At 60.3% G+C, this 25,513-nt stretch overlaps 1 protein-coding gene across 6 annotated transcripts in view; it reads right to left on the bottom strand.

Annotated features, from left to right (window-relative positions):
• PEBP4 (phosphatidylethanolamine binding protein 4) overlaps positions 1-25,513 on the bottom strand; it is a 49,415-nt gene that overhangs the window by 18,864 nt on the left and 5,038 nt on the right. For 3 of the 6 annotated variants that reach the window (XM_064497778.1, XM_064497780.1, XM_064497781.1), the window contains 3 exons: positions 22,610-22,749; positions 21,832-21,964; positions 4,523-4,621 (listed from right to left, as the gene is read on the bottom strand). In XM_064497778.1, coding sequence (XP_064353848.1) covers positions 4,523-4,621; positions 21,832-21,964; positions 22,610-22,749 — 372 coding nt within the window. Of the gene's footprint in view, positions 1-2,781; positions 2,844-4,522; positions 4,622-21,831; positions 21,965-22,609; positions 22,750-25,171; positions 25,441-25,513 lie in introns of those variants that run through there. The other 3 variants (XM_064497782.1, XM_064497783.1, XM_064497779.1) reach the window with 3 other exon arrangements.

The raw sequence follows: 25,513 nt of genomic DNA, 5'->3' as shown, positions 1-25,513 counted from the left end.
GATGGAGCATCCTGGAAAGGGAAGGGATGGGATGGAATGGAGCATCCCGGGAAGGGAAGGGAAGAGATGGAGCATCCCGGGAAGGGATGGGATGGAGCATCCCAGGAAGGGAAGGGATGGAGCATCCCGGGAAAGGAAAGGATGGAGCATCCTGGAAAGGGAAGGGATGGGATGGAATGGAGCATCCCGGGAAGGGAAGGGAAGAGATGGAGCATCCCGGGAAGGGATGGGATGGAGCATCCCAGGAAGGGAAGGGATGGAGCATCCCGGGAAAGGGAAGGATGGAGCATCCTGGTAAGGGAAAGAATGGAGCATCCCAGGAGGGGACGGTGCCGTGGAACACCGGCCTGCCCACAGCACCGCAAAGGCAGCTCTTTGCCCTGATGGTGCCCAAGAAAGGACACAGACGAGCGGCCCCGTCCCCTGCGGTTTGGGCCAGTCACGTTTCGGTGTTGCTTTTCCCTCGGGAGCGAGTTCCCGCTGCCGTATTGCTCCGGCACCGCAGGCCCTGGGGCGGCACCGCGTCGTGCAGCCACTCGCTGATCCCAACGCTGTTGACTAAAGACTATACTTAAAGGTAATATAAACAGTTTGATCTCTAAAACACATTTGATCTATAATTTCTGTACGCGGTTTCTGAACTTTTATTTTAAAACAATTAGCCAAAAAGCCCTTTTCGCATGATATTTGCAGAGAGCCTGACAGTAGCAGCAATTAAACCCCATCTGTTTGCAGAGCATGAATAATAGCGGCTGACACTCAGCCTCCGACACCGGCGGAGGCACCCGCGAACCCGGCGCCCGGCGGCAGCAGCGGTGCCCTGCGGGCCGGGAGGCACGGCCCCGGCCGGGATGGGAAAGCCATTCCCGGATATTGGGCGGGCGGCCGGGAATCAGCCTCGCTGTGCGCCTGCAAAGACCCCGAGAAGCTTAAAGAGCAAATCACGGCGCAAAGATGACTGCTTCCTAGCAGCAACCTCTTTGGCTTGCTTTGGTTTTTTTATTATCTTGATTAATAAAGATTTCATGAAAAAGCAGTGACAGAAACCCCCCCTGGGGAACCGAATATTGCAAGGAACCGAGTCAGCAACCAAAGCGCTGTTTCTCTCTGTTCTCGCCCTTTCAAAGGCGCAGTTTAATCACCAAAAGGCTGGACAATTCACGGCACTAACTGTTGCACGGGCAGCGTCGCTGCAAAGAGCAGCACATCCCGGAGCATCCCGGCGGCTGGCTGACCCGGAGCGGGGAATCGCTTCTCCTAAATTCCCTGGAGACCGGAGGGTGAAAGTCAGCTGCATCCCGGGAGCAGCATCCTGCCAACAGCGGGAACCGGGTGAAGGCGATGGAAGCACTTCCCATTATTAACGGAAGCAATCTATTACTATTTTTAATAAACGGCACGGTAGCGGCCGAACATTTTGGTTGCGCCCAGTGCCGGCTCCGCGCTGCGTGTCATATAACACGGTTTTGTGACGAAATTCTGCCTCGGACCGCTGCCGTCGGCTGCGCTGGGGGGGACGAACCCGGGAACGGCGGCCGAGCATCCCGCGCCGGAGCCCGCGCCCGGCGTCCCCACCCGCTGCCTCCCCAGCGCCTCGCCGCGCAAGCGTGCCGTAACTTTTAAGGCTAATAAAGCCCTCGTTTGCTTAAGATAGCACCTGTTTCTATGGTGACACTTGCAACCCGGAGCCTGTTTACCGGCGTCGGGAGGGACCGGGCGGGCGGCGGGAGGGGACCGGCGCCGGCATCCGCGTGCCGCTGCGGACGGGGCGATGTCGCGCGGGCGCTCGGAGACGCCGCGGGTGGGTGGCCGGACGCCTGGGCCCCGTGGTGGGCGGCAGGGCGCGGGGCCGGGACCGCTGGCCTCGCCGCTCTGCCCAGGCCGGCTGCCCCCCGGCTCCTGCCTCAGTTTCCCCGGGAGCCCCGGGGCCGGGCGCGAGCGCGGGAGTGATGCCGGCCATCCAGCTCCCTCGCCGCTGCCCGCGGGAAGCCTCCCGCCTGGCACAACCGTTTCCATAACGACTTTCTGCTACAAACATATTCCGATAAAAATAAAGTTACAGCAGCGCGGCTCCGGCGGAGCAGAAACCGGCTGCTTCCCCCCAAAAGCAGCTCCCCCCCCTTCTCCCCCCCGGCCGCCCGGCGCAGAGCCTTGTTTACCGGAGTGCTCTGCAAACCGGCTCCGGCTCTGCCCGGTTACCTGGTGCTCTACAGTACCTACAGCATAACGCGATAAATTCATTTCCAATTCACTGCATTATCCTTTGAATATTTTAATGACTCATTGAATGGAGTAAAAAAAAAAAAAGCTATTTCAAATGAACAATTATGCTGCATTAGAGTAAAGGCTGATTATATTTAAACACTGCCTGCATGGATAACGGGACATATCGACCTCCGCCTATAAGAGCTAATTTGGCTCTTATCTCTAAATAATTTTACACTGCAAATTACCATGAAAACCTAAAGGGCTTTAAAAACATTCATCAGAAGATATTATTCCACTTTGTAGCAACATTTTTATTTAAATTATTTTGAACGGCAGCGCAAGCCTCCTCGGCGGCTGCCGATCGGCGGAGCAGCGCGCGGCGGCTGATAAGGGGCCGCGGCCGGGAAAACCGTCGGAAACCCAGCCCTGGCCTAACGCGGGGTGCGGAGGGACGCGGCGGCGCTCGGGGAGCCGGGCCGGAGCGTTGGATGCTCCGGGAGCTCCCGCTGCCCAGCCCCGGAGGGAGGTTTCTGACCTCGGCGCTTCCAGGAGGGAATTACCCGGGAAAAACCTGGCATTTGCACTGGAGCAGTCTTTAATCCTGCATGTCCCTCCTTTGCTTAAAAGATGTTTGACTTAAAAAAAAATGAGAGAGAGAAACGACCAATGCAATAATTAGCAACAGCGGCCGCCTCGGAAGGATCTGCGTGCAGAGGGGAAAACAAGAGCTCGGCCTTCTTCGCATTCAGCGAATATTAAAATTAATGACAGACTTTCAGGACCCTGTTGTTAGAAATGCAGAAGGGTTGCTGTGATGGATTTAAAAAAAAAAACAAAAAAGAAAAAAAAAGAAAAGAGAGCCCCGTACACAAATCTCTGCAATTATTCTGAATGCTTTGTGTTTTTTCGCCAATTATGAATTTCGCGGAAAGTATTAATATCCGATTTTAATTTGCTCAATATTCCCATTAACAATAAAAAGTCTAATTAAGGTATCTGTACAAAAAGCCCTTAGCAGTAATTTCAGAGAATAATAGAGGAGAATGACTAGATATTTCTTGTTAAATGCACGCTGCAAATTAATTGATATCTTAATTAGACTTTAGCGCTCAGATTATTAGTTAGATTGATTCAGAGCTGAAACACCTAATCTTTTAAAACATAAAAGCAAGCAAGAGAGAAACAAGCCGATTTTTGATTTTCTAAGCGAAGCGGGAAGAGGAGGGGAGAGTCGGGGGCCCCGCGAGGGCTCCAGCGCCGGAGCCGCAGCAGCCGCCGGGCCGCCGCGTGCCAGGACCGCGGGAAGCGCCGGGAATCGGGAGCGGCAGCACGGCAGCGGGGCCAAGGACCCCCTGGAAAATCCGGCACCGACACAATTTCCACCCAAACTCGTTTGTGCGATTAAATGAAAAACCCAACAGCAACAGCTCTTTGAAACGACGGGTTTTCTACGCAGATAAACGCATCGGCGGGGAATTTTCAAAGCGGCTTTTTGCATCGTTTCCTTGCGGGGGGAAATAACCCAAGGATGTCTTCGGACCAGCGTCACCCGCGGCGGCAAGCGCTCCCCTACCGCAGGCGGAGCACGGCGCGCGTTTCCCCGGGAGCGAGCGCGCTTCCCGCGGGACCTCGACCGGCGAGGCAGAGCCGCGCGGAGCAGGGAAAGCTCCCTCCTGCGAGGCTGCTCCCGCTGATTTACCCGTCCCAGCTCCGGGGACTTGCAGGTAGAGCAAGAGACACGGGAACGCCTATAGCAAGCGCCATAGGAACACGTATAGCAAGAGACATGGGAACGCGTATAGCAAGCGCCATGGGAACGCGTATAGCAAGAGACATGGGAACGCGTATAGCAAGCGCCATAGGAACGCGTATAGCAAGAGACATGGGAACGCGTATAGCAAGTGACACACAGGAACGCGTATAGCAAGCAACATGGGAACGCATATAGCAAGCGCCATGGGAACGCGTATAGCAAGCGCCATAGGATCATCTATAGCAAGCGCCATGGGAACGCCTATAGCAAGCGACATGGGAACGCGTATAGCAAGTGCCATGGGAATGCATATAGCAAGCAACATAGGAACACTTAGAGCAAGCAACATAGGATTGCATATAGCAAGCCACACGGGAACGCCTATAGCAAGCGCCATAGGAACACGTATAGCAAGCACCATGGGAACACGTATAGCAAGCGCCATGGGAACGTGTATAGCAAGCGCCATAGGAACGCGCATAGCAAGCGACGCTTCCCCAGGCCTGCCGCTGACACGGCTGCAGGCGGGAGGCTCTGGGGGAGAGGCGCGGGTGCACTCACTCGGATGTCGGCGACGAGCCAGTGTCTCCAGAAGCGGTTCCTCGGATCCGCTCGGCTGGGAGCGTCCGGGTCCACCATGACCAACACGTACTTCTTGCTCTGCAAGAGAGGGGGAGAGCGCGGTGGGCACGGTGCGGGCGCGGGGGGGACCGCCACGCGCCCCAGCCCCGCGGCCGGGAGCCCCGCCACCCGGGAGCCTTATCGGCCTAAACCCCAGCGTTTTCTCCCCGACACTCGCACACGTGCTTTGACGGTGGTGTTTCTGCAAAACGCGCCAATAAGGCCACCGGCAGCCACGCACCGCGTGCGCCGGGGAACCCCGACCCAGCAGCCCTCTCCGGGCCTTTTGCTTCTCGTGGTCTAGATTTCTCCCAAGCGCTTGCAGAGGAAGAACAGGGTTCGTGTTTCGCCCAAAGGAAAGGCGCCGGGGAGGGCTCCCGCCTCGCTGCGGCCGCCTCTAACCACATCCTACAGCGGAGGCCGGCCGCGGCGCACGGGGCTTTCCGGAGGTGCACGCTCCCATCCGGGGCGGGAGACGGGGCCGAACGCCAAGGCCAGACCTTGTCGCTGCTGGGCCGCTATGCAAAACCCTCACCAAAGGGCGCAGGGACGCTCGGGGCGGCCGGGCAGCAGTTACCGGCACCGTCGAGCCACGGTGATGACATACCCCGGAGATGTCCCAAGGAGGCAGAGCCTCTCCCTTGTTGCACACCTGGCGAATTGGGCAACCTCATCCCAAGGGGAAAAGCCCTTCCCAATCCTGCAAGGCGGGTGTTGCAACCGGCCCGGCCCTGCCGGCATGCCCGGGTGATGGCACGCGGCTCCGGGAGCGAGCGCGGGGTGCAATCCCCACCGGCATGCCCGGTGATGGAAAGCAGCTCCGGGAGCGAGCGAGGGGTGCAATCCCTGCCGGCATGCCCGGTGATGGAAAGCAGCTCCGGGAGCGAGCGCGGGGTGCAATCCCTGCCGGTTTGCCCGGTGACAGCACGCGGCTCCGGGAGCGAGCGCGGCACAGCATCGCTGTTTCGGTCCCTGCAGAGCGCGGCTGGGTCTGAAGTGACCTCTTGAGGCTGCGGAAAGGAAACCGGCAGGGCTGGGGGGATTTGGCAGGACCGCAGGCACTGGATTATCCTGCAAACCCCGAGATTAAGGGATCTCTATCCCAGCGAGACCCCGAGGTGCGTCTGCCAGCCGGCCAGCAGCACCAGCACGCCCCGGGCCGCCGTTCCTGAACCCCTCGGGGATTTAGCCATGCAATTCCCGCTGAAATCCGCCGGGCTCTGCAGCCAAATCCCCTTGTCGCTTGGGAAACCAGGCAGGGATTGTCACGGACAGATTACCGGGCCCACGACAGCCTTTTTCGCTCTCTTCCGCAACCTCCGTGGGGGGCGAACGGGGAGCGCCGGGGCGGCCAGGAGCCTCCGAGTGCATCACCCGGCATCCGGGAAAAGGGAATCACCCGCCGCCGGCGCCGAGGGGGGAATTTGCTGGGAAGCAGGAGGAAAGCGAGGAGGGAAAACGCCCCGAAGGCCGGCGGCGGGAGCGTGAAGGAATTTGCGCTGGGCCCGGGGAGGGTGCGCGGCGGAGCCGCACCGCGCTCCTGCCGGGAGCCCAGCTGGTGGGAACAGAACGGGTAGTCATGGGACTGTCATCGTGTGCCGTCCAGGTTAACACGCAGCATTTCTATTACTATTAACAGACTTTCTGCTCCTCACTCCATCTGTTCTTCGAAATAATTGCAGTTGTACAGACCATGCCTTCGCTACAGGCAGGCTCTGGGGAGAGGATAGTGCTTTTATGAAAAAAAAAAAAAAAAGAGAGGAAAAAAAAAGTGTTAAAAAATAACAGCAAACACGAGAATAGAGTGCAAGCGAAGCGAACAGCAGGCTCGCAATGCGCTGCAGATTGCGGCCCGGGAAGGTGGCGGCGCACGCGGCTCCGGGCCGGACCCCTGCGGCGGGGTCGGGCGCCCAGGTCGGATCCGGCTCCTCCGCGGACGCGCCGGGGGCGATTGCTCGCGGCAAAGAGATGGGGGCAGAGGACGGCCAGAGCCCCGGCGGGGCCGAACACGCCGCGTTGCAACGGAGCCGCTCGGGCGCCAGCTGAGAGCCAGTCGGGCTCCTCTCCTGGCCCAGCCCCAGCGCTGAGGGGTTTCTATAACGGGTGCAGCGAGCGGGGCTGCTGCTGCCGCGCGGTTCTCGCTGCTTCTCCCCGGCTGGCAGCGCGCAAGGCAAAGACCAGCTTGCAACCGAGCCTGGCGCAGCGACGCTGGCAGCATGCAAGCAAAACCCAGGTTGCAACCGAGCCCAGTGCAGCGATGCTGGCAGCATGCAAGCAAAGCCTGGGTTGCAACCGAGCCTGGCGCAGTGATGCTGGCAGCATGCAAGCAAAGCCCGGGTTGCAACCGAGCCCAGTGCAGCGATGCCGGCAGCATGCAAGCAAAACCCGGGTTGCAACCAAGCCTGGCGCAGCGATGCCGGCAGCGCACAAGCAAAGCCCGGGTTGCAACCGAGCCCAGTGCAGCGATGCTGGCAGCATGCAAGCAAAACCCGGGTTGCACCCGAGCCCGGTGCAGCGACGCTGGCAGCGCACAAGCAAAACCCAGGTTGCAACCGAGCCCGGTATGGTGATGGGGGGACAGCGGTGGAGCTGCCGGGGAGGCTTCTCCTTGCTGCTCCCCTCCATACCCTGGATGCTCCGCGCTCTGCTCCACCGGCAGCATCACGCCGCGGCGCTGCCCCCGGGCCGGCCCGAGGGGACAAGCGGCCGAAGCCCAGCGCCTGAGCGGCCCCCCCTCGCCTCCCGTGTTCCTGCAGCCCGAACGGCCTCGCAATAACTGATTTAACCTGGGATCGCTGCAGCGAGAGCCCCAATTTGCTGCAAAGCCCGGTAACCCGGGAGGGAGGGCTCCGCCTCGACGCTGCGCCCAGGAGCGGGAGCCGGGCCGGGCAGCGGCGCGCTGGGGGACGCGGCGAGGAAGAGGAGGAGGCGGCGGCGAGCGGCCCCTGCGACGGAGCACTGCCTTCCAACCCAATTACTGTCACGCGGGGGGACATATGGATTGGTGACATCTGACATCTCCTGAAAAAATATTTTGATGCGGAATGGCACCTCAGTCACAAATTATTTTCCCAATCTTGGCTGGGGTTTGGGTGGGTTTTTTTTATTTTTGTGTGTGTGGGTTGTTGTTTTCTTTTTTAAGGGGGGAAAAGGGAAAAAAAAAGCTCTCGCAGGGCGACATTTGCAAACGAGCAGAGAAAAAGCCGGTCCTCGGTCCCGCGCCGCCCGCGTGCGCTCTCCAGGGCTGGGATCGCTACTCGGCCGCGTTTCGCCCAGCTAATATTGCTAATACATATAGGTTTGCACCAGCTAATTCCCCCCGGCTAATTGCACCCATGTAGAAAGGGATTTTTTCGCCCGCCCTGGCCTTTGCCAGGCTTGGCGCGGCAGGGGTTACCGCAGCGGCGGGCGCTGAACCCGCTGCCACCAGCCGCCTCGGAAGAGCTGAAATGACTTTAAATGCCTAAACATTTTAAAACAAACCCCGGAACAATTGAGCTCGGAGCTGCTGCTCGCTCGCTCTCTCTCTCCCATTTTTACGGTTTCCAGAGCAGTTTTACGCCTCATTACCTGCACACTGTGAGTGATGTCTGTCGGTCCTGGAGCTGTAAATACCTTAAATCATGCTTCATTAAGAATATCTATGGTGCTATTAAAGAGCTATAATAGACAACGAGTTAACAGATGATTAAATACGAACTCCATTTGTGTCAGTCACCGGCGCGCAGGAAGAAGCTTTAAGTTTTTTAAAGGGGCTCCCAACACCCGGCGCGGCGGCGCAGGGGGATGCTCCGGTCCGGGAGCCGCACAGCGTGGGAGCAGCCCCGAGCCGGGCAGCGCATCTGCCCTTGAGCCGGGGATGGTAAAAAATGGAGTGAAACGAGGAGGGAGGAGGAGGGAGGCCGGGATGCGCTGCATGGAGCGGGGCTGGGCGCACCTCGACGGAGCGCCGAGCGGCAAAAAGGGGCATGGACAAACCAAAAAAGCCCTCATTAAGTAATTATTGCTGCTACCCAACTCCCAAATACCGGGAAAAACTAAACAGCGAGCCATTTCTTGCTTTCCCAGACTTGATTTTCCTATATAAAAAATAAAGAGCAGCGCGAGGGGCAGCCTCGGGGAGGGCAGACGATCCCCCTCGGGCCATCGCACGCTGCCGGCACCGGCCCAGGGCAGAGCGGGATGCTCCCATTCCCAAACGCCGGCGGCCGGGGAGCTCGCCGCGCGCTGCCGAAGGCTGCTCCGTGCTCGGGGATGCGGCGGGCACGTCGCTCCCCCGGGGGCCGTAATTGAATCTCGGCGCTGCCGCTCCGCCGGCTCCCGCGCCGTGATTGAGTTAGCGGGAAAAGCCATTTCCACCGGCGGCTCCTCGCCGGGCGCCGCGGCCGACCTCGCCTGCCCTCGGCCCCCGGGGTCGCGGCAGGAAATTGGAGCGGGTCCCGCGGGAGGGCGGCCGGCGCGGAGCGGCGGCTCGTTCCCGGAATATCCAATTCCCCGCAGCGAGCGCCCGAAAGCGCCGCCGGGGCCTTTCGCCCACCCCGGGGCACTGCCACCGCCTGCTGCTCCGGGCCGGGAAACCTCTCGGGAAAAGGTGCTCGGAGCGTGCAAAAACCAGCCCCCCCGCGCCGCTGCCGGGAGCGAGGATGCTCAGCTCGGAGCTTCCCTCCTGCTCAAGTATTTAATAATAAACCACGGAGAGAAGCCAGCTGCCTCCCTCGGATGGGGTTTGCGTTTGGAAGTTAGCAGATTTTTATTCCCATGCAAAATCTTCTTTTTTCCCCCCATAATATATGTTTTATTCTAATATATCCATTTTGCCACCTGAAATTAGGTAGAAACCGCACTGATGCGGTCCGGCAAGCGCCTGCGGCACCGCTCGTTCGTCTCCAGCGCGGACCCGCGAGTGACCGTCCCCGATCGCTGTGTTCACCGATACCCTCCGAGCAGCTTAAATAATAACCTTTAACATGCAAAGCGATAAAGCATCCCCGTTAACATGTTAATTCCCACGCCGCCGCGTTTCTCTGCAAGCCGTGGAAACGGCGAGGCTGGGGCGAGCGCCGCAGAAAGGAGCAGGGCTTCGTTAGCGCTGCCGGGGCCGCGCCGCCGGCTGCAGCAATTACGGCGCGGCGGGAGGCGGCGAGCGGCGGAGGGCTCCCATCCCCGGGGTCGCGCGGGGCGCTCACCCGCAGCCCGGCTCCGCTTAAACCCGTAATTGCTCTGATTTCGGCGCGTACGGGGCGGGGGGACTTCATGCCTGCGAACGCGAGGAGGCAATAAGCTGGCTGCTTCGCCGGAGCCCCGGGCAGCCGGCGGGCGATGGCCGGGGCTCGGTGCCGGGGCAGACGGCGGGGTGATGCCGCCGCGCCGTGCAGCACCCGGCACCTTTTTGCAGAGATTATAAATGAAGCCGTTGGAGGGTGTCACCGCACCTCATTTCTTCATGTACCCCGGGGTGCGCAGAGGGAGGGAGAAGCGCGCATCCTGCACGGGTTTGGGGTGATAAAGCAGAATTACGAGGTGGGTTGCTTTGTGGGCTTTTTTTTTTTTCAGTTTGACTTACTAAAAGGAAAAAATTTGCCTTGGAGCTGCTAAACAGGGGGTGAAATGATGCACTCGATGTCCAGGCTATCAGCGCGGGTCTGCACGAGAGCAGAGCCGAGCAGCTCCCACGACGGGCGGCATCACTGCAAACCCGGCGCACGCTTTAGCCCTGAAACACCCAAATTCAGCCAAAGCAGAGCGGGGTCGAGGCAGAGCCGGCGGCCTCGCGGCCGGGGCAGCCCGGCCCCCGGGAAGGCTGCACCGTGGTGGGCACGCGCCGGTCCCCAGGGCGCCCGCGAAGGAGCAGCGCTGCCCTTGTCACAGCCGATCAGCGCGTGGACGAGCGGCGGCCGCGCTCCAGCCCTCGCCGTGCACAGACGCCTGCAAACACGGTTTTCAAACTTAATTCCCTGATGTAAAAATAAATAGAGGAGGGGTTTTTTCTTCCTTTGCCCCATCTGGAAAGCGACCCGCTTCGGACGAGCGATCCGGCTCCGACCTCGAAGCACAAACAAGGCAGGAGCGATCCCGAACCAACCCTCGAGCCCAAACAGCGACGGGTTTTGGGACCCGCTCCAAGCTCTGCAGCTTAGGCCCATCTCCAAATATCTCCAAACAAGTTTATTTATGGAAAACAAAATCAGTCCAAGGCTTTCGCAGCTCGGGAATATTCAATGCTGTTTGGTGAGGGAGCGTTTCGAGCGAGGCGAGATCGGAGCTGCTTCCCGAGCACGGCCGGCCGGTCCGGCGCTCCGAACGGGCTCGGCCGTATCACGTGCCCTGCTTTAACTCAGCTCCCGCCGGCCCCACTTAATTAATTAGCTCCGCAGGCATAACGATGCTAACGGCTCGGCCGAGCTCCGGGCGTCGCAGCACCGCGGCGGAGGGGAGCAGCCGGATCGGCGCGCGGCCCCGTTGCAAGCAGCCGGGCGCTGCAAGGGGCTGGTGCAAACAGCACCGGCAAGAGACGCTTCCCATTAAAAAAACCTCATCCCTCGGGAGGAGAAAGCAAAAAGAAAAAAGGAAAACCCCGCTCCACTCACGCCGGGGGGAAGGCTCGTCCTCACCTTAGAGGCAATCGGCTCGACGGGGCGAGCGGCCCGCGCCGCTGCCGTGCCAGGAGGGCGCATGAAAGCCGGGTGGCGGGCGGCAGGGCAAGGCCCGGCTTTTGCAAACAGCTCTAATATCCCTGGAAGACGTCTCCGAGTCATGCACCGGGTTGGAAATGTCTCCCATTATAATTATGACTCATTCGTGACTCAGTGACATTTCTGAAATTAAAAAGCATTCGCTCATCCAGCCCTTTGCTGCCCCACTTGGCGGCCGAGCAAGCGCTAAACAGCTTATTTTTAATGCTGTTTTCCCAGACAAACAACCCCCGGCCCCGCCGGGTCCCCGCTCCTCGCACGGGCCGTTCGCATCGCCGCGGCCCCGCTCGCGTAGCGCCGCCCGGTTCTGGGAGCCCACGGATCCGGCCGGGGGACGCCCGACCCGATAAACCCCCGGCGCGCCGTGATTTCCCCGCCTTTCTCCAAAGCATGAGGCATGGGACCGGGATCGGGCATTAAAACACTAGATTTAAAGGCTGAGCGGTGGCTCTGCCGGGTTGGGAGCGACGCGGGAAGGATGCGCGGGAAGGATGCGCGGGAGCGGTGGTGCAGCCGCTGGACCGCCGCGGGGTCCCCAGCATCCCGGCATCCCGCAGGATACTGGGGCGCTGCCGGAGCCCCCTCCGCTGGTCCCCAGCACCCGGCACCGCCAGGACGTATCAGAGCAGAAACAGGCCCGGAGTCATTCCCCCGCCCCCTTTTCTCCACTATTATGTCTGAGAAGCGCCGTCTCTCATTTGCGACGATGATTTAATCGCTCGGCGATGAGGGCTGCCTGGCTGGGATACAAGCGAGCTCTGGGCATCGCCCAAAGCGGCGCGGGACAGGAAAAGCGGAGGGCGCAGCGGCAGCGGCGACGCTGATTGACAGCGAGTGAGACGGACTTCCTCGGCGGGGCTCGACTCCGCGGACGAGGCGGCGAGCTGACGGCTCCTTCCCTCGGGTTTTGCCAGGGCTGGCGTTTGCCTTTCGTCCTCGTTTAATCTGCCGTGGCGAGGCGGCCGCGTGTCCGTGTGCGAGCTCTCGCGGCGTGCTCCCACGCCGGCTCTGCAAAGCGGGGAAGGGCCGGGCCGGGCGCGGGGCCAGCAGAGCCCCTTGCCCAGGTCCCCGCTGAAAAACGCGTTTAGTTGCACGTGCAATTTATACCCCAGGCGCTGATATTGGACGGACTCAGTGGTTTTGGGCCTCGGTTTGGCGCGGCGCGAGCACCAGCGGGAGGGTGCAGCCCCCGGGTCCCGCAGGGCTCCCGGGCGCCGCGGTCCTGCTTCTCTAACAGGGCAGATTTCCTCCAATTCCCTGGGCTTTTAGCTCCGGCTGGAAGAAACCCAGCGAGACCCATCGCCGCGGAAAGGCAGGCGTGGGAAAAGACCCCCCAAAAGAAAAGCTGGTTTTGCTGCCGGGTGCTGCAGCGGCCACTGGCCCGGGAAGGCCCGCCGGAGCGGTGCCGGGGCCAAAGCGGGGTGCTGACGGTGAGACATGGCACAGCACCCTTTGCCGCCTCCCACTCGCCAAATACTCGTTTAAGGAGGGAAATCCCGCTGCGCCTACACGGGCTACGGCTCTGCAGCGCCCGCGGCATCCCGGCGACCGCGGGAAAGCCGCCGAGGACCGCGGGAGAGCCGGCACCCCGCAGCGCATCCCTCCCCTCCGCAAGCCCTGCCATCGCCAGCACGAAGCCCGCAGCCCACCAGCCCCGATCTGCCGCTTTTCGCCCCAAAACGGGAGCCTCCACCGCTGCTTTGATCCGCTACTTAATTCCTTCCCCGCTTCGCTTCTGAACCGCTTTTCAGCGATGCGGAGATCAAATGACTAGTTAAGAGCCCGGCAGGTGAGGGGCACCTGGAAGAGGCACGAGGTTTGCTCGGACGCGTTAACCCCGCGGCTGCCGCGCGGGAAAGGCACCGCCGGCCCTGCCGAGGCTGCGGCAGCTCATCGCCGGCCGGAGGGAGCAGCGAGCTGGCGCGGCGGCCCGGGCACGGGAGAAACACGCTGATTTGATCAAAGAGGCCTGAATTTGTAGCTCCCCGCGGCGCCGCGCTCATCAAACACATCAAAAACGGCGCACGAGCTCGAAGCGCCAGCCGGCACCGAAACCGCCGCGTCGGAGCAAAGGTCAGGCCAGAAGCAGGGACCTGGGAGCGGAGAGACCCGGCACCCAAAATGAAGGGAAAAGGAAGGAGCAGAAAATGATTATTTCAATTACAGTGGAAATGTATTCTATTAGAAAACGTGGATTCGTCTTTGATACTTGATACCCAGAAAAGCAATATCCAGGAACATAATACCCCGTCTCCACGCGGGGGGAATAAGCTATTAAATCGGAAGATGAGCGGCTTGCAGCGCCGTTAATGGCACCGGTTCGAGGAAAGGTAGTTATAAACTTGCTCTTTGCCCCCAAACACCTCCCTCCCCTCCGGCAGCACTCGCTAACGCGCCGCGCATCTACAGCTTATAAAAATTCAGGAGGGAAATTTTAGTGCAAGCAAAAAGGCAAATTTAGAGCGTTTTTTCCCCCTTCCCCCACTTAGAAAAAAAAACACATAGGGAATAAAAATAACCTGGTTGCACATAGTTCGATTGTGGCGGAGTGGGGAGGATGTAAATGAAGGTGCATTCTTATGTATAGCAGTGTCTCCACCAGCCCCGTGGCGGGGCGAACAGCTCGGCGCCTCTGTTCTGCATGAATAAATATGTATAAAAATGTAATGCTGCGAAGAACTAAAAACCCGATAACGGAGATAGTGTTTCTCGGCGGCTGGGAGCAACACCAGCCACCAGCTTTTCTTATTCCGCAGTATTTATGTAAAGAACCATTGAGATGATAATGCAGCTTCCTCCCCACATCCCGTGCAGCATTCGGGGCCTTTTTGCAGCGACGGCGACGAAAAATCTGGATATCGGGGCCGCGGTGCACGTGTGCCGGAGAGGAAGCAACTCGCAGCGGTGCCGGGCAAGGCTGGAGCCGGCTGCCGCCCCGGAGCATCCCTGCATCCCGGGACCGCTGCCGAGGGGCGAAGCGGCGGGATGGCAGCACCGCGGGGCGCGAGGCCGCGGTCCCGAATCGCTGCAATCCCACGGGCAAGGCGATTCCCGCCGGGATCGGGGACTGCTGGCCGCGGGAAGCACCCCAGGGATGCGTGCAGCTCCCGGAGCCGGCGATGCCACCGGCCTCCAAGACATCGCACGCGCATCTCAGCTGCCCGGCCGGCTCCCGGCGCCGATTTCGGGGGTTATTGCATTTAAATGCACCGGTCTGCATCGGCCCGGGCGCCCGTACGGACAAGGCGCAGCCGCCCCGAGCGCCGCGGGAGCCGCCGCGCTGCCTGCCGTTACACAACCCGGCTCGGGAGATCCTCCGTGGGCAGACGTGGGCTTTCCTCTGAATCGGCAGCGCTCGCGGCAGCTCAGCAGAACATGAGCAGCTTACATAAACAGCGCGCGGAGCCACGGGCGCGGGGGCCGCGCCGTGCGGGGGGGGCGGGCAGCGCCGCTGCGCTCCCTTTTCTCCTTTCTCTTTTTTTTAAGCCCAAACCGAGCAGCCTCTCCTCGTGGGGGAAAGGCAGGGAGAGAAATGACTCAAGCGTTTTGTAACTCGTCACATTCGAAGCTGCGTTCGGAGGCAGGCAGGAGCTCCGAAAGAGGCGCCCGGCCCCGGCGCCAGCCCCCGTCGTCTCCCCGCGGGAAAGCGCGGCCGGTTTTTCCCACGCCGCGGTCCCCGCGCGCATCCCGGCCGGGTCGGCGCCGCTTCGCAGCTATCCCACAGCCCAGGCGACATGTGGGCGGGAGGGTTTTTCCCCCCCATAGGTGCCGGCGCGCGAGCCGGTACCGACATCGCGTTAAATCAACGGGGAGCTGCCCGACAGCGACGGTCGGAGCCGAGATCGGGCCCTAATTAGCCACGCCTGATTAGCGGCCCCGCAAACGAGCCGGGCGCAGGGAGCGGGGGGCAGCAGGGCGAGAGGAGCCGCCTCCCGCCGCCCCCCCCGCCGCCAGCCGCCTCCGAAGCCCGGGCCGCCGGGCGGCAGAAGATGCAGCAGAAGTGACACCGGCCCTCGGGGCTCATCGATCTGCCATCGACGGTGTCGCCGAGGCCGACGCAAACCCCAGATGGGTTTTGGCACGTGGGGGCAGCGCTTCCCAAGGGGACCCTGGCGGAGGGGCGCGGGGGAGGCTCGCGCGGCCTCCAAAATCACGCGGGCGCGACGCCCACGACGGCACGTGCCGCCAGACCCGCAGAAACCCCAAACACCATGTGGCACGGAAATTGGGTTGCTTGTTTTAAACAGATTCCTTCTGCACTCCAGCCTGGCTTTGCAACGGGGAAAAACCTCCGCTTCGGCGCGACGGACCTGCCTGCCGGGCGCAGCGCTGCGGCTTTCCATTAACAGGTTGCAAGCAAAGCAGTCGCAAAGGTGCTTTGCAGCAAACGGGGGAAAAGGCCCAATTCCTAGCTCTGCGGCGGGTGCGTCAGCACGTAGACCCCGGGCTGTGCCGCCGGACCGGGGCACGCTCCAGCTCTGGGCACCTGCCACGGCAGCAGCGCAGCACACGGTGATTCAACCCCAGCTATACGTCTGCAGAAGCAACGCAGTTATCTCTCCGAGTTATGCATTGATGGATAGAAGTTTTAATTACCAAACCTTTTCATCCACCCCCACACGCAAAAAAAAAAAGTATATTTTCTGGCATGTTTATTTAATAATAAAATATGATAAAATTATATGTTAGTGGGAATAAGTGCACGGTGCGTGGAAAGCACGAGACGAGATGAAGTCTGTTTTGTCACCGGAGCGGGAAACATCGGCTCCTTTGATCTGCTACACTTGGCGCTTGCAGCATGCACAGGGCCAGGGCGGCTGCCTGCTCCCAGCGCGGGGCAGGGGGGAAGACAACGGCACGGGCCCCGCGCGCTGCCCGCCCTCCCCAGCGAGGCTGCGACGCTCGGGATGAGTTTTGGAACGACTCTGCCTCCAAAACAGAGCTATAAAAAGAGGAGACCACATGCAGCACATCGTGTGGCTTGGTTTTTTCTTTTTTAGGCTAAGAATGAAAGCTTAAAAAAAGAAAAAAGCAGGATGCAGAAGGATATTTGTTCTCGCCCCTTCCAATTGCAAGTCTAACAGGTTTCTCTAAGGATGGGGTGCAAATCGTGGCCCCAGCAGCATCACACGTGGCCTCAGCAGCATCACGCATGGCCCCAGCTATGAACCTGCACAGAAAACACCCAACCTGGCACCACCTGGGAGGGAGTTTCCGCAGCCAGGGATGCTGGAAAAGCCAGGACGCCGGCGGGGGCTTGGGCTCTTCCCCCGTGCGCACAGCCTGCACGTCTCCGGCAGGAATTTCCCCATGTGGAAATTCGCAGCCAACCTGCTAACGAGCCTCTGTGAACCTTGCACCTCCTTACCTCGCGTTTTGCAGCCTGGTGGGATCTGAGCGCTGTGGACAGCCTCACATTTGCTTGGGAATTGCAGGCTGAGTGGCTGTTCGCTCCTATTATTGTGCTGTCAATCTCGTATTAGCACATTATAATATGCTACACTGAATGCATCTGTTCTGTATATCACAAGTCCTAATTGTCATTTGTTGAATCACTTTGTCTTATATGATTGTTAAGCAATTATTTCATCCAAAGCAGCTCAAACTTTGATTACCGTATAGCGTTTACGGGGATCAAAGTAAAGTCATCGGCTGCTCCAAACGCGGTGCAGGCGGAAGCGGCCCGGGCGGCCGCCCCCGCGGATGCCAAGGCAGCGGCGGGGAGAAGGGCAGACGCGGCCCATAGGGTTTTCCCGGCTCCGAAGCCCGTCCCTCCACCCGCAGGGAAACGCCGTTTGTCCGGGGTGGTTAAATGTCCAGCAAAAGTGTAGGTAATGAGGGAGATGCGAAGTGACACTTCTGCCAGGATCGCTCAGGGAGGGAGGCTCTCATCGCGCGGCACCAGCCAGCTCGCGGCTGCCCCGGGGCCGGCGAGGGCCCACGGAGCGGTGACACCCCGCACGCGGCTCCGCTCCTTGCTTTCCCCCCTCCAAAGGGCGCTTTGGTGGTCCCCAGCCCGCCCTGCTCAGCGGTGGCTGCAAAGCCGGGAGCCGCCGGCCCTCCGAGGTCGGGATGGAGGATGCTGAGCCCACGCCGGGGCCCGGGAAGCGGGCGGACAGCGGGGGGAAGGAATTTGCCCTCGTTTTTTAAGCAGGGCAGGACTGGGAGAAAAACTCCGGTGGCTCCTTAACCCCAGATGGCCCCGTGTGCCAGAGAGGATACGCCGACTGTCAGGAATGTTCTTAAAACCATCTTCTTTAATGAGACTTGAGTCTAACCTGAGCAGGGCGCAGAAGCCTCCCTCCTCTGGCCAGCTGCAAATCGCGGCCTGACACAATTAGAGCACGTCCCAGTTAGGGAGTTGAGCAGACATTCGCCTCCTTTTGTTAAAGGCTAACGGATTTGCTGGTGCAAATCATTTTTCAGAGAGGGGCCCGGGGACACGGAGCCCTTTGTGAGGCAGGAGGGTCCCCGGACCGGCACCGAGCGGAGCCGAGCCGGGGCCACGGCAGCAGCACAGCCGGGCTCCGGGCACGGGAGAGGGTCCCGGTCTCCCACCCCTCTCCCAGGGGAGCCCTGCTGCTGCGGCAGGGCATTGCCACAGCTCTCAGCCCCAAAAGCAGGTCTAAAAGCCTGAAAATCCCCCCAAACCCAGCGTGCAACAGGCTGCCCGAGCCCTGCGGCTGCCTCCCAAAGCTAAAACACTCATCAGCCCCCGTTGCACCGAGGGGCGCGATTCCCCGGCGGGACAAAACCGCCCCGTTATCCACCCAAAGGGACCTCTAAGGAAGTCGTCAAACACCGCGATGGGCACCGACGGCGGGAAGAGCAGGTACAAGGTAGCGCCGTAAACCGCAGCTTAAGAGCGGCGCTGCGGGCAAATTGCTTTTTAACAAGCAGACAAGTTCTATCAATAGCATCTACCGTATGTTTTTATAAAGTACAGAAATATATTTTTAAGAGGCCAGTAAATAAAGTTCCTATTGATTTGATCTCGAGCGTAATCTGTTTTTCTGTCTGCCACCAACAGTGGTAATAAAACAGAATCATGTAATACGGCGTTTCGGCTAATGCAACTATACATCACGGCAGGGACCGCGCGCTCGCCGGCGATCTATCATCTTCTATTGGGATTGCTTAGCTGCAGAATTTATAAACTTGCCCCCAAATTGATGCAATGTCCAATTTTCTTTTCCAATTTATTTTTGGTTGAGCAAAGCAATATTGAGGCGTCTGCAGGACAAGGAGGGAGCATTTCCCATCCATCCAGATGTTCCCCACTTAGCGCCAGCTAAGTTAAAGCTTTTCCAACGCATCCAGGCTATTAGCCATCGGTCTTCCCCTGCCCGGCTGCGTGTTCGTTATTCCCTGGCGCCGTCCTGCCTGTGGAGATAGCAGCCAAATCCAATGGCCTTCCCGAGCGGAGCTGCACCAGGGAAGCCAAAGACAGGTGCCTTTTGGGAAATTAAAGTCAGGTTTGATGAAGGGAACCTTCTTCCCCCTGGCAGGATGCTTATGGTGCCAGAAACCCGTTCAGACCCGCGCTGCCAGAGACGGTGCCAAGGGACAGCTGAATCTGCCGGCTGTGAGCGGGGACCTTCACCATGCACAGCCCCTGCCAGACCCGTTACAGCTACCTGGAACAAGCATGGAAAATATTCCCCCCCCTCCAGTGGAAAACTGATAAATATTTCCAAAGATAAAAACCAGAAACACTCTGCATTTGGCTTTTTTTTTTTGGTGGTTGTTTTTCTTGAGGAGACAAAGTGTTCCACAGAAAGCAGACACTTCCTACACAAGTTTTCATACTCTAAACCCTAGTTTTCTGCTGCTGATGATTTTGACGGAAAGTGCTTAGCCAGCCCTTTACGCAGTCCATTTCTCACCTTTCATCCAAGAGATCTCAAAGCCGCAGCAGGGAAGCGGAGCCCAAGCTGAGCCCGGCCCATCGCCTGCTCCCCGCGGCAGCCGGATCCAGGCATGGCCCCTTCCCGCGGCGGGCAGGGCTGTTGGGGCCATTCCCCCCCAAAGACCTCCAGATTTCCAGAGCATCCTAACGGGCTCAGGGGTTAATAACAGTAAATAATCTGTATGCCTCCAGGGAAAGCAGAGGCAGCGATTCAGAGCCGGTTCTCCACAACCGATGGACGCTGCCCAGCCCCTCGTGGGAAAAAACGCGCCGGTTTTCCCACCGGGGGTGACGGCATTCCCGCGGCTCCGCGGCCGCCCGGACAGACGCCTCGGGAGAAGGCCGGAGAATAAAACCGAGGCAAGGGGGGAAGCGGGGCTGCTGTCCTCAGATGCCGCCTGCTCAGCGCGATGCGCTGCAGTCTGTCTCCGCGGGAAACGATGCCAAACTCGCCGCCTGCACCCGGCTACGAGCCCAGCGGGAGCCGGCAGCCCCGGGGCCTTGCCCTGCTCACCGGCACCACCGCGGCTGGCGGCTCGGCCGGTCCCCAGATAAACCTGCGTGCACGTAACCGGCCCGAACTGCGCACCTCCGAGCCAAGCCGGAGCACGTTCACCAGCCTGCTCCCGTTCTCAAGCTGAAACGCAAGGAGCCCCGTCCCCTCCTCGGCACGGCCCGGCAAGCACCGGGCTTCGCTTGTTCCCCAAATCCTCCCCGAACAAGACGGCACGCTTTCCCGGGTGGAGCGCCCCTCCGCAAGCCGGGATGCCAGTGTGCTGGCTGCACTGCCGCAGGCACCTGCAGCACTCCCGCACCGCCGGCTGCTCTCCGGGAAAACACGGGAAGGAAAGGAAAAGTTACTGCCTACAGCTGAGAGGTTTTCAGCTACCGACGGAAATCAGTGCCCAAGCGACGGGTGGTTTCATCCTTTGCCAGCGAGGGTGGGGTTTTTTTGGAAAAAAAAAAAAAGCCAGACATCTTTAAGGGAAAGTTATACTTCCAGCCATGTGATCCACAGGGGAAGAGACTTTCCAGACAGCGATGAGGCAGCCAGAAAAATGATTCTTAACACTTCAAGGTAAAGCCAAGACAAGGAGCGAGGGGGGTTTCTCCAGTAGTGGTTATGGCGGGAGCAGCTGCTGCCACGCTCAGTGCCCAGGGCTGGAAAGGCCCCGCGGCCAGCGGTGCAGGCGAGGACGTCCCGCGAGCCAGGGACACGCAGCTGGGGACCGTCCCCAGGGCAAAGGCACCCGCTGACACCGCACCGTGGCTTTTCCTCCGCCGCCTGCACAGGGCACCCCGCTGCAGAGCCCAGCACCCCCAGCCCCGATCCCAGCGCTCCCAGTTCCTCGGGCCCCGCCGCTGCTGGGCTAGCAAAGTTCAATGGTGCCATCTCGTGGCATCGCACAGCCGCGGCGAGCCGCACAGCTCCCGGCGCGGACGCCAAGGCGCCGGCACCCGCTTCGCACCCCACTTCGCACCGTGCTTGGCCAGGCCCCGCGCCCGCTTCCGAGGGTCGCCGTGCACCGGCCGAAGCGGCAGCACCGAGGTTTCCCACCCAGCACCCGCGGGACGGCTGCTAATACCTCTCCTCCCGGCTGCTGAGGTCCGGCAGTCTCAGCTCTCCCACCAATAACGCACGGCGTGTCGCCTCCACGGCCTGGGCCTGACGCTTTACTGGGGATGCAACGTCGGCAGCAGCTTAAGAGCGATGGTCTGAGCTCGCCCCAGGCGAACGCCTCGGAGCTCGCCAGCGAGCAGGCGCTTCCCCAAGGCCGGGTTAAAGTCGGCGCTTGCACCGATGTAAACGCCCCCAGGTTGGCTCGGAGCGGCAACGGGAGCAGGACAGCAATGAGCACGGCTTGCACGGGGCAGCACCGAGCAGGCAGGGCCCGTCCCACCCTGGGCACATGCGGGACACCCACTGCTCCCATACGGCGACCGAGAGGGCGAAGATCAGCCAGGGAGCCCCCGATGACCCAGCGAGACCTTGCGCTAGCCAACGGATGCACATGGTGACCAAAGGCCTGCAACCACCCCCCATTACGCTAACCCCCACGCTGTCATGTGCATTTTACGTTACCCCTGCAGCCTGGTATCGTATCCACCTCATTGGCCTGGGTTTCACCAGGCGGACACAAGGCACACAGATGATGGGGACATCAGCGAGGAATGCAAACACCACGCCAAAGCACACACACGTGTGCCCACATAACAAGTCTTACAAGAGATTACAAAAAATCCACCTATATTTATGGGTTTGATACAATTTTATAAAATAAAGGCCAGAGTTTGCCCACTGCTTAGCCTCCAACCAAAATCCTGAAGCACTGGGAAAGCACGCAGGGAGAGAGACCAGGACATCACTAGCAAGGCAAAAGTGGGGTTCAGCGTGAAGATGAGCAAAGCTGCAGCAGCCACAGCGCCCTGGGGCTCTCCGGGCACGAACAGCCGTGGAAGAGCAGTGCAAAGCCACCGATGCCAAGGCAAACCGCGTCCAAGCACCTCTTCCTCGCGCCGCAGCCGAAGGCCCAGCGCGGCACCCGCCGACACCACCGCGCACCAGCCACTGGGTGCCCCTGCCCGGCGCCGGCTTCCCGCGCACACGTCCCCGCGAGCAGCATCCCGGACCCGCGGCATGGCCGTACCTTGTCCGCCCGCGCGTACCGGACCCGGGGGCTGCTCCACTCCCTGCTGACGCGCTGCCGGTACTGGTTGCACTCGGGGATGTAGGTGCAGCCCACGTCGCCCAGCTCGGGGTAGACCACTTCCAAATCCCCTCTGGAAAGACAGGGAAAGAGTGGGCATCCCCTTCCCGTTCACAAGGAGAAAGCGGGGCCAAGCATCCGAGGCGTTTCGGGTACCAACGTTGCAACAAGGGGTCAGGTAGCTCCCCAGCTCGGAGCGTTTCCCCCTCTGTTATTGCCATAAGGGAGCAACGCATGAGTTACAGGAGGAAACCTAACAGCCAGGGAAGGCAAGTCCCTGCTTGCCTTAGTTAGAGGCTTATTTTAAGTTATTCACATTCGGAGAGCGGTTTGGTTAACCGAAGTAGCAGAAAGGAGCTTCTGCATTAAAAATATCCCACTGATGCCGCACATTAAGAAACCCCCACGGAAAGCGAGCGGCACATGCTCAGCGTTTATCACACCACGGCCTCCTGGCTCTTCCCCTCTGCCCAGCCTACGAAAGCTTAGACCAAGGACCTTCGGTATCCAAAACATTTGATAAAGGCTGTGCTCACTGGCCGCTTGCTGCGGCCGCTTTTCAGCCTGCGACGCGCCAGCAGCATCAAGCCCAGGAGCAAGAGCTGCCTGTTTTGCAGCACTGGGAGAACGGCCTCCCCGTGTCTCCTCCTCTTCCCGGGCCCTCGCTCCGTACCGTAACGTCTCCTTTCCGTAGGAGGGAAAAGCGGGAGCCGCTCACCTGCAGAACTTGTTGTCCCGGCTGCTCAGCAGCTCGAAGAAGCAGGTCCGCGGGCGCCCGTCGTCCCTCTCCTTGGCGCGGACGGCGGTGCCGAGGAGGCCGGCGGCCAGCAGCGCAGCGCACAGCAGCTTCATCCCGCCCTGCCGGGGACCGGGGGACAGGGTCAGGCCTCCCCGGGCAGCAGCCCCGCACCCCCCCCCCCCCCAATACATCACTGCTGGCTTTGGCCAGTCCCCTAGCCCCAACCCCAGCTATGCCACGCAGGAGCCGCCGTTGCTGCCAACGCCACGGACCCCGGCAGGGACGGGACGGAGCCCTCGCCTCCTCGTGACGCCCCTCCTGCTCTCCCCAAGAGGGAGAAGAGGGAAGGGGGGCAGCAGGCCCGGTCACATGCCAGCCAAGGCCACCAGCAAGCAATGCCACCAGCCCCGGGGAGCTCGTGGGCGCTTGCCAGGAGACAAGCACGAGGATTTAGCTCATCTGCACAAGACTGACTCGAAGCCGGTGGTCCCCGGCTCCCGGAGGGGTTTTCGGGTTGCCGCGGAGATGGTTTCCCCGGAGGGAGAAAGGGGCTGGAACCGGGCACAGGAACCAGGGCGCAGCGAGGGGAAAGGGCAGCTCCAGGCCCCTAAGCAGCAGCTAGCGACGGGTTTGTGCCCGGCCGCCCCACAACCACCCTCTCCAAGGCACCCACCCACTCCGGGTCCTCTCCTGGCTCTAATTTTACACCCGCTGACAGCTTCCCAGTTAATTAGAAAGGATGCAGCCCCGAACGCTCACTCGCGCTAGGCAAGACAAGCTCATCAGTTCTGCATGAGGCATACACAAAAAACCCAACAAAAACACACACGCTGTCAGCTGGGAATCAGTATTACAACACATACTGTATCATTATATAATGAAGTGCCGGCACGCAGAGCGAACACGAGTAAGTACCAGCACCACTGTCAGTGCAGTGAGAAAAAGGCATCAGGCTTAACTAATTAGGAACATTAATGTAATGGGAATGATCTTGAGGTTTAGGGGCTAATGGGCTCCCCGTTCCCACGCTCCGAGATGGGCAAGCCCCATAATTAGAGCCCTGATCCTGCAAACTAGCTCGCGTGAGTAATTCCCTTCCCATCAGAGCCGAGGGCACCGGCCCGCGTGATTCAGGAGCGCAGAAGGGGACTTCGCCCACTGCCAAGAGCAGGGACCAGGTCCCAGCACAGCAGCCCTGGGCATCGCCGCTGATGTTTTTAGGGAAGCGGGACTTCCTTGGGAAATGCAGCAGCCTCGCCGAAGCTGCGGCAGGAGGGAAGGTAGCTCGGGCAGAGCTCTTCCCCGGTTTTCCCAGGACAAACTCCAGCTGTAGCAATGGCTCACGCTGCCACGGCCCTGGCGGCTCGGGTACCCGAAACGGGGCAGCGGGAGCATCAGTGCCGCTCCGCAGAGGCTGCCCGTGGGCACATGCACCTCTCCTCCGGGAACCAGGCTGCATTAACCACCCCGGGACAGCCCCAGCCATCCAGGCAGGGTGCAAATCGCCTCCTCTCACAGCACGCAACCCCCCAGGTAGCCTCCCAAGTTGCGGCAGAAGCCAGGGGCACCACGAGGCCCGTGACCAGGCCACCTGGGGCTTTTTTTTAAGCTAGGAAAAGCAGAGCAGAGCCCTTGGAGCAGAAGCAGCCCAGGTGGAGCTGCACCTTGTCTTTCCTGACTAAGCAGTCAGGGCCAAGGAATCTCGTCTTTCAGCCTCCAGCGTGTTGCCAGGGCTGTGCAGCTCGCAAGCGGAGCTGGGGAAAATATTTTGATCTCGGATTTCTCCCTGCTCAGGAGCAAGCTCTTCCCCTCCGCTTACAGGCGAGCAGATGCTTCTCAGGCTTATCTTCCTTTGCAAAGCCTGTAAGAGCACTACTGCAAGACTCCCGTTCCTCGGGAAGGAAAAGAGCTTGGTAAAACTGTGTGCAGAACATTTCTCGCTGCAATGCAAACCCAGCCTTTCCCTCCCCGTGGCATTGCTGCAAGGGGACAGGTAGGAAGAGTCACCTCTGTGCGGCTGCATTTAGCAGAGGGCTGCTGCAGCAGCGAGGGCAGAAGTCCTCAGCCCTCCCCGGGACGCAGGGCTCAGCACAGCCGGCGGGAAGGGCTGCTTGCAGGAGCTCCCTGCCCACAGCCTTGGGCAGCGCAAACCATGGGACCTCGCAGCAGTCTCAGCCTGCCGCCGCGCAAGCCAGACACCGGGGCAGCAGCAGCCGTGCACGTGCGTTTGCCTTGCCGGGTGGGCAACGGGGTGCTGCGATGAGGCCGGGTGCTGCAGCCCTTACGAGAGATGAAAGGTCTTTTTGAAAGGAAACTACCTCAAGGGGCAGGAAGGAAGGGAGAGCGCTGTGGCTTGCTTCAAAACCGCAGCCGAGCGCATGGGAAAGCCAGAGCGCCCGCGTGCAGAACGGAGTCGGACACACCAGCCAAGCACAGGACCACAAAGCGCACGCTTGCCAAGGGAAGGGGACAGCAGCTTTCCAAAACCCTCGCGAAGCCTGGTGAGGCCAAGGCCGAGCTGTTATCCCGGTCCCCCGGTACCTGCCAGGGAGCACCGAGCACCGGCGCCCGGCTGCTCGACTCCGCCGCAGAACCGGTGCTGCTCCGCCAGAAATCAGAGTCGACCAAGGAACCGCAGAGCTGTTGACTCAACCTGAGCAGCTCAGAGCCAGCGCACACGTGAGTTCCCCCGCTCTCACCATTTGTTTACTCAATGTCTGGGCTTCACTAAAGCCAAACACCTGCTTCCAAATCAGAATTTCTCCGTAGTCTGTTTGGAAAACACTGGCTTTTCATTCTGACGTGGCCAAAAACACCCATATTGTTTGTGAGCTTTGGAGTTTCCCACCCCAACACAGGCAGCTTCCTGTTGATGTTAGTTTA

Source organism: Dromaius novaehollandiae, chromosome 26 (assembly GCF_036370855.1).
Source record: "Dromaius novaehollandiae isolate bDroNov1 chromosome 26, bDroNov1.hap1, whole genome shotgun sequence".
NCBI classification, from domain to species: Eukaryota; Metazoa; Chordata; class Aves; order Casuariiformes; family Dromaiidae; genus Dromaius; species Dromaius novaehollandiae.
This window is presented reverse-complemented; position numbering and strand designations above follow the sequence as displayed.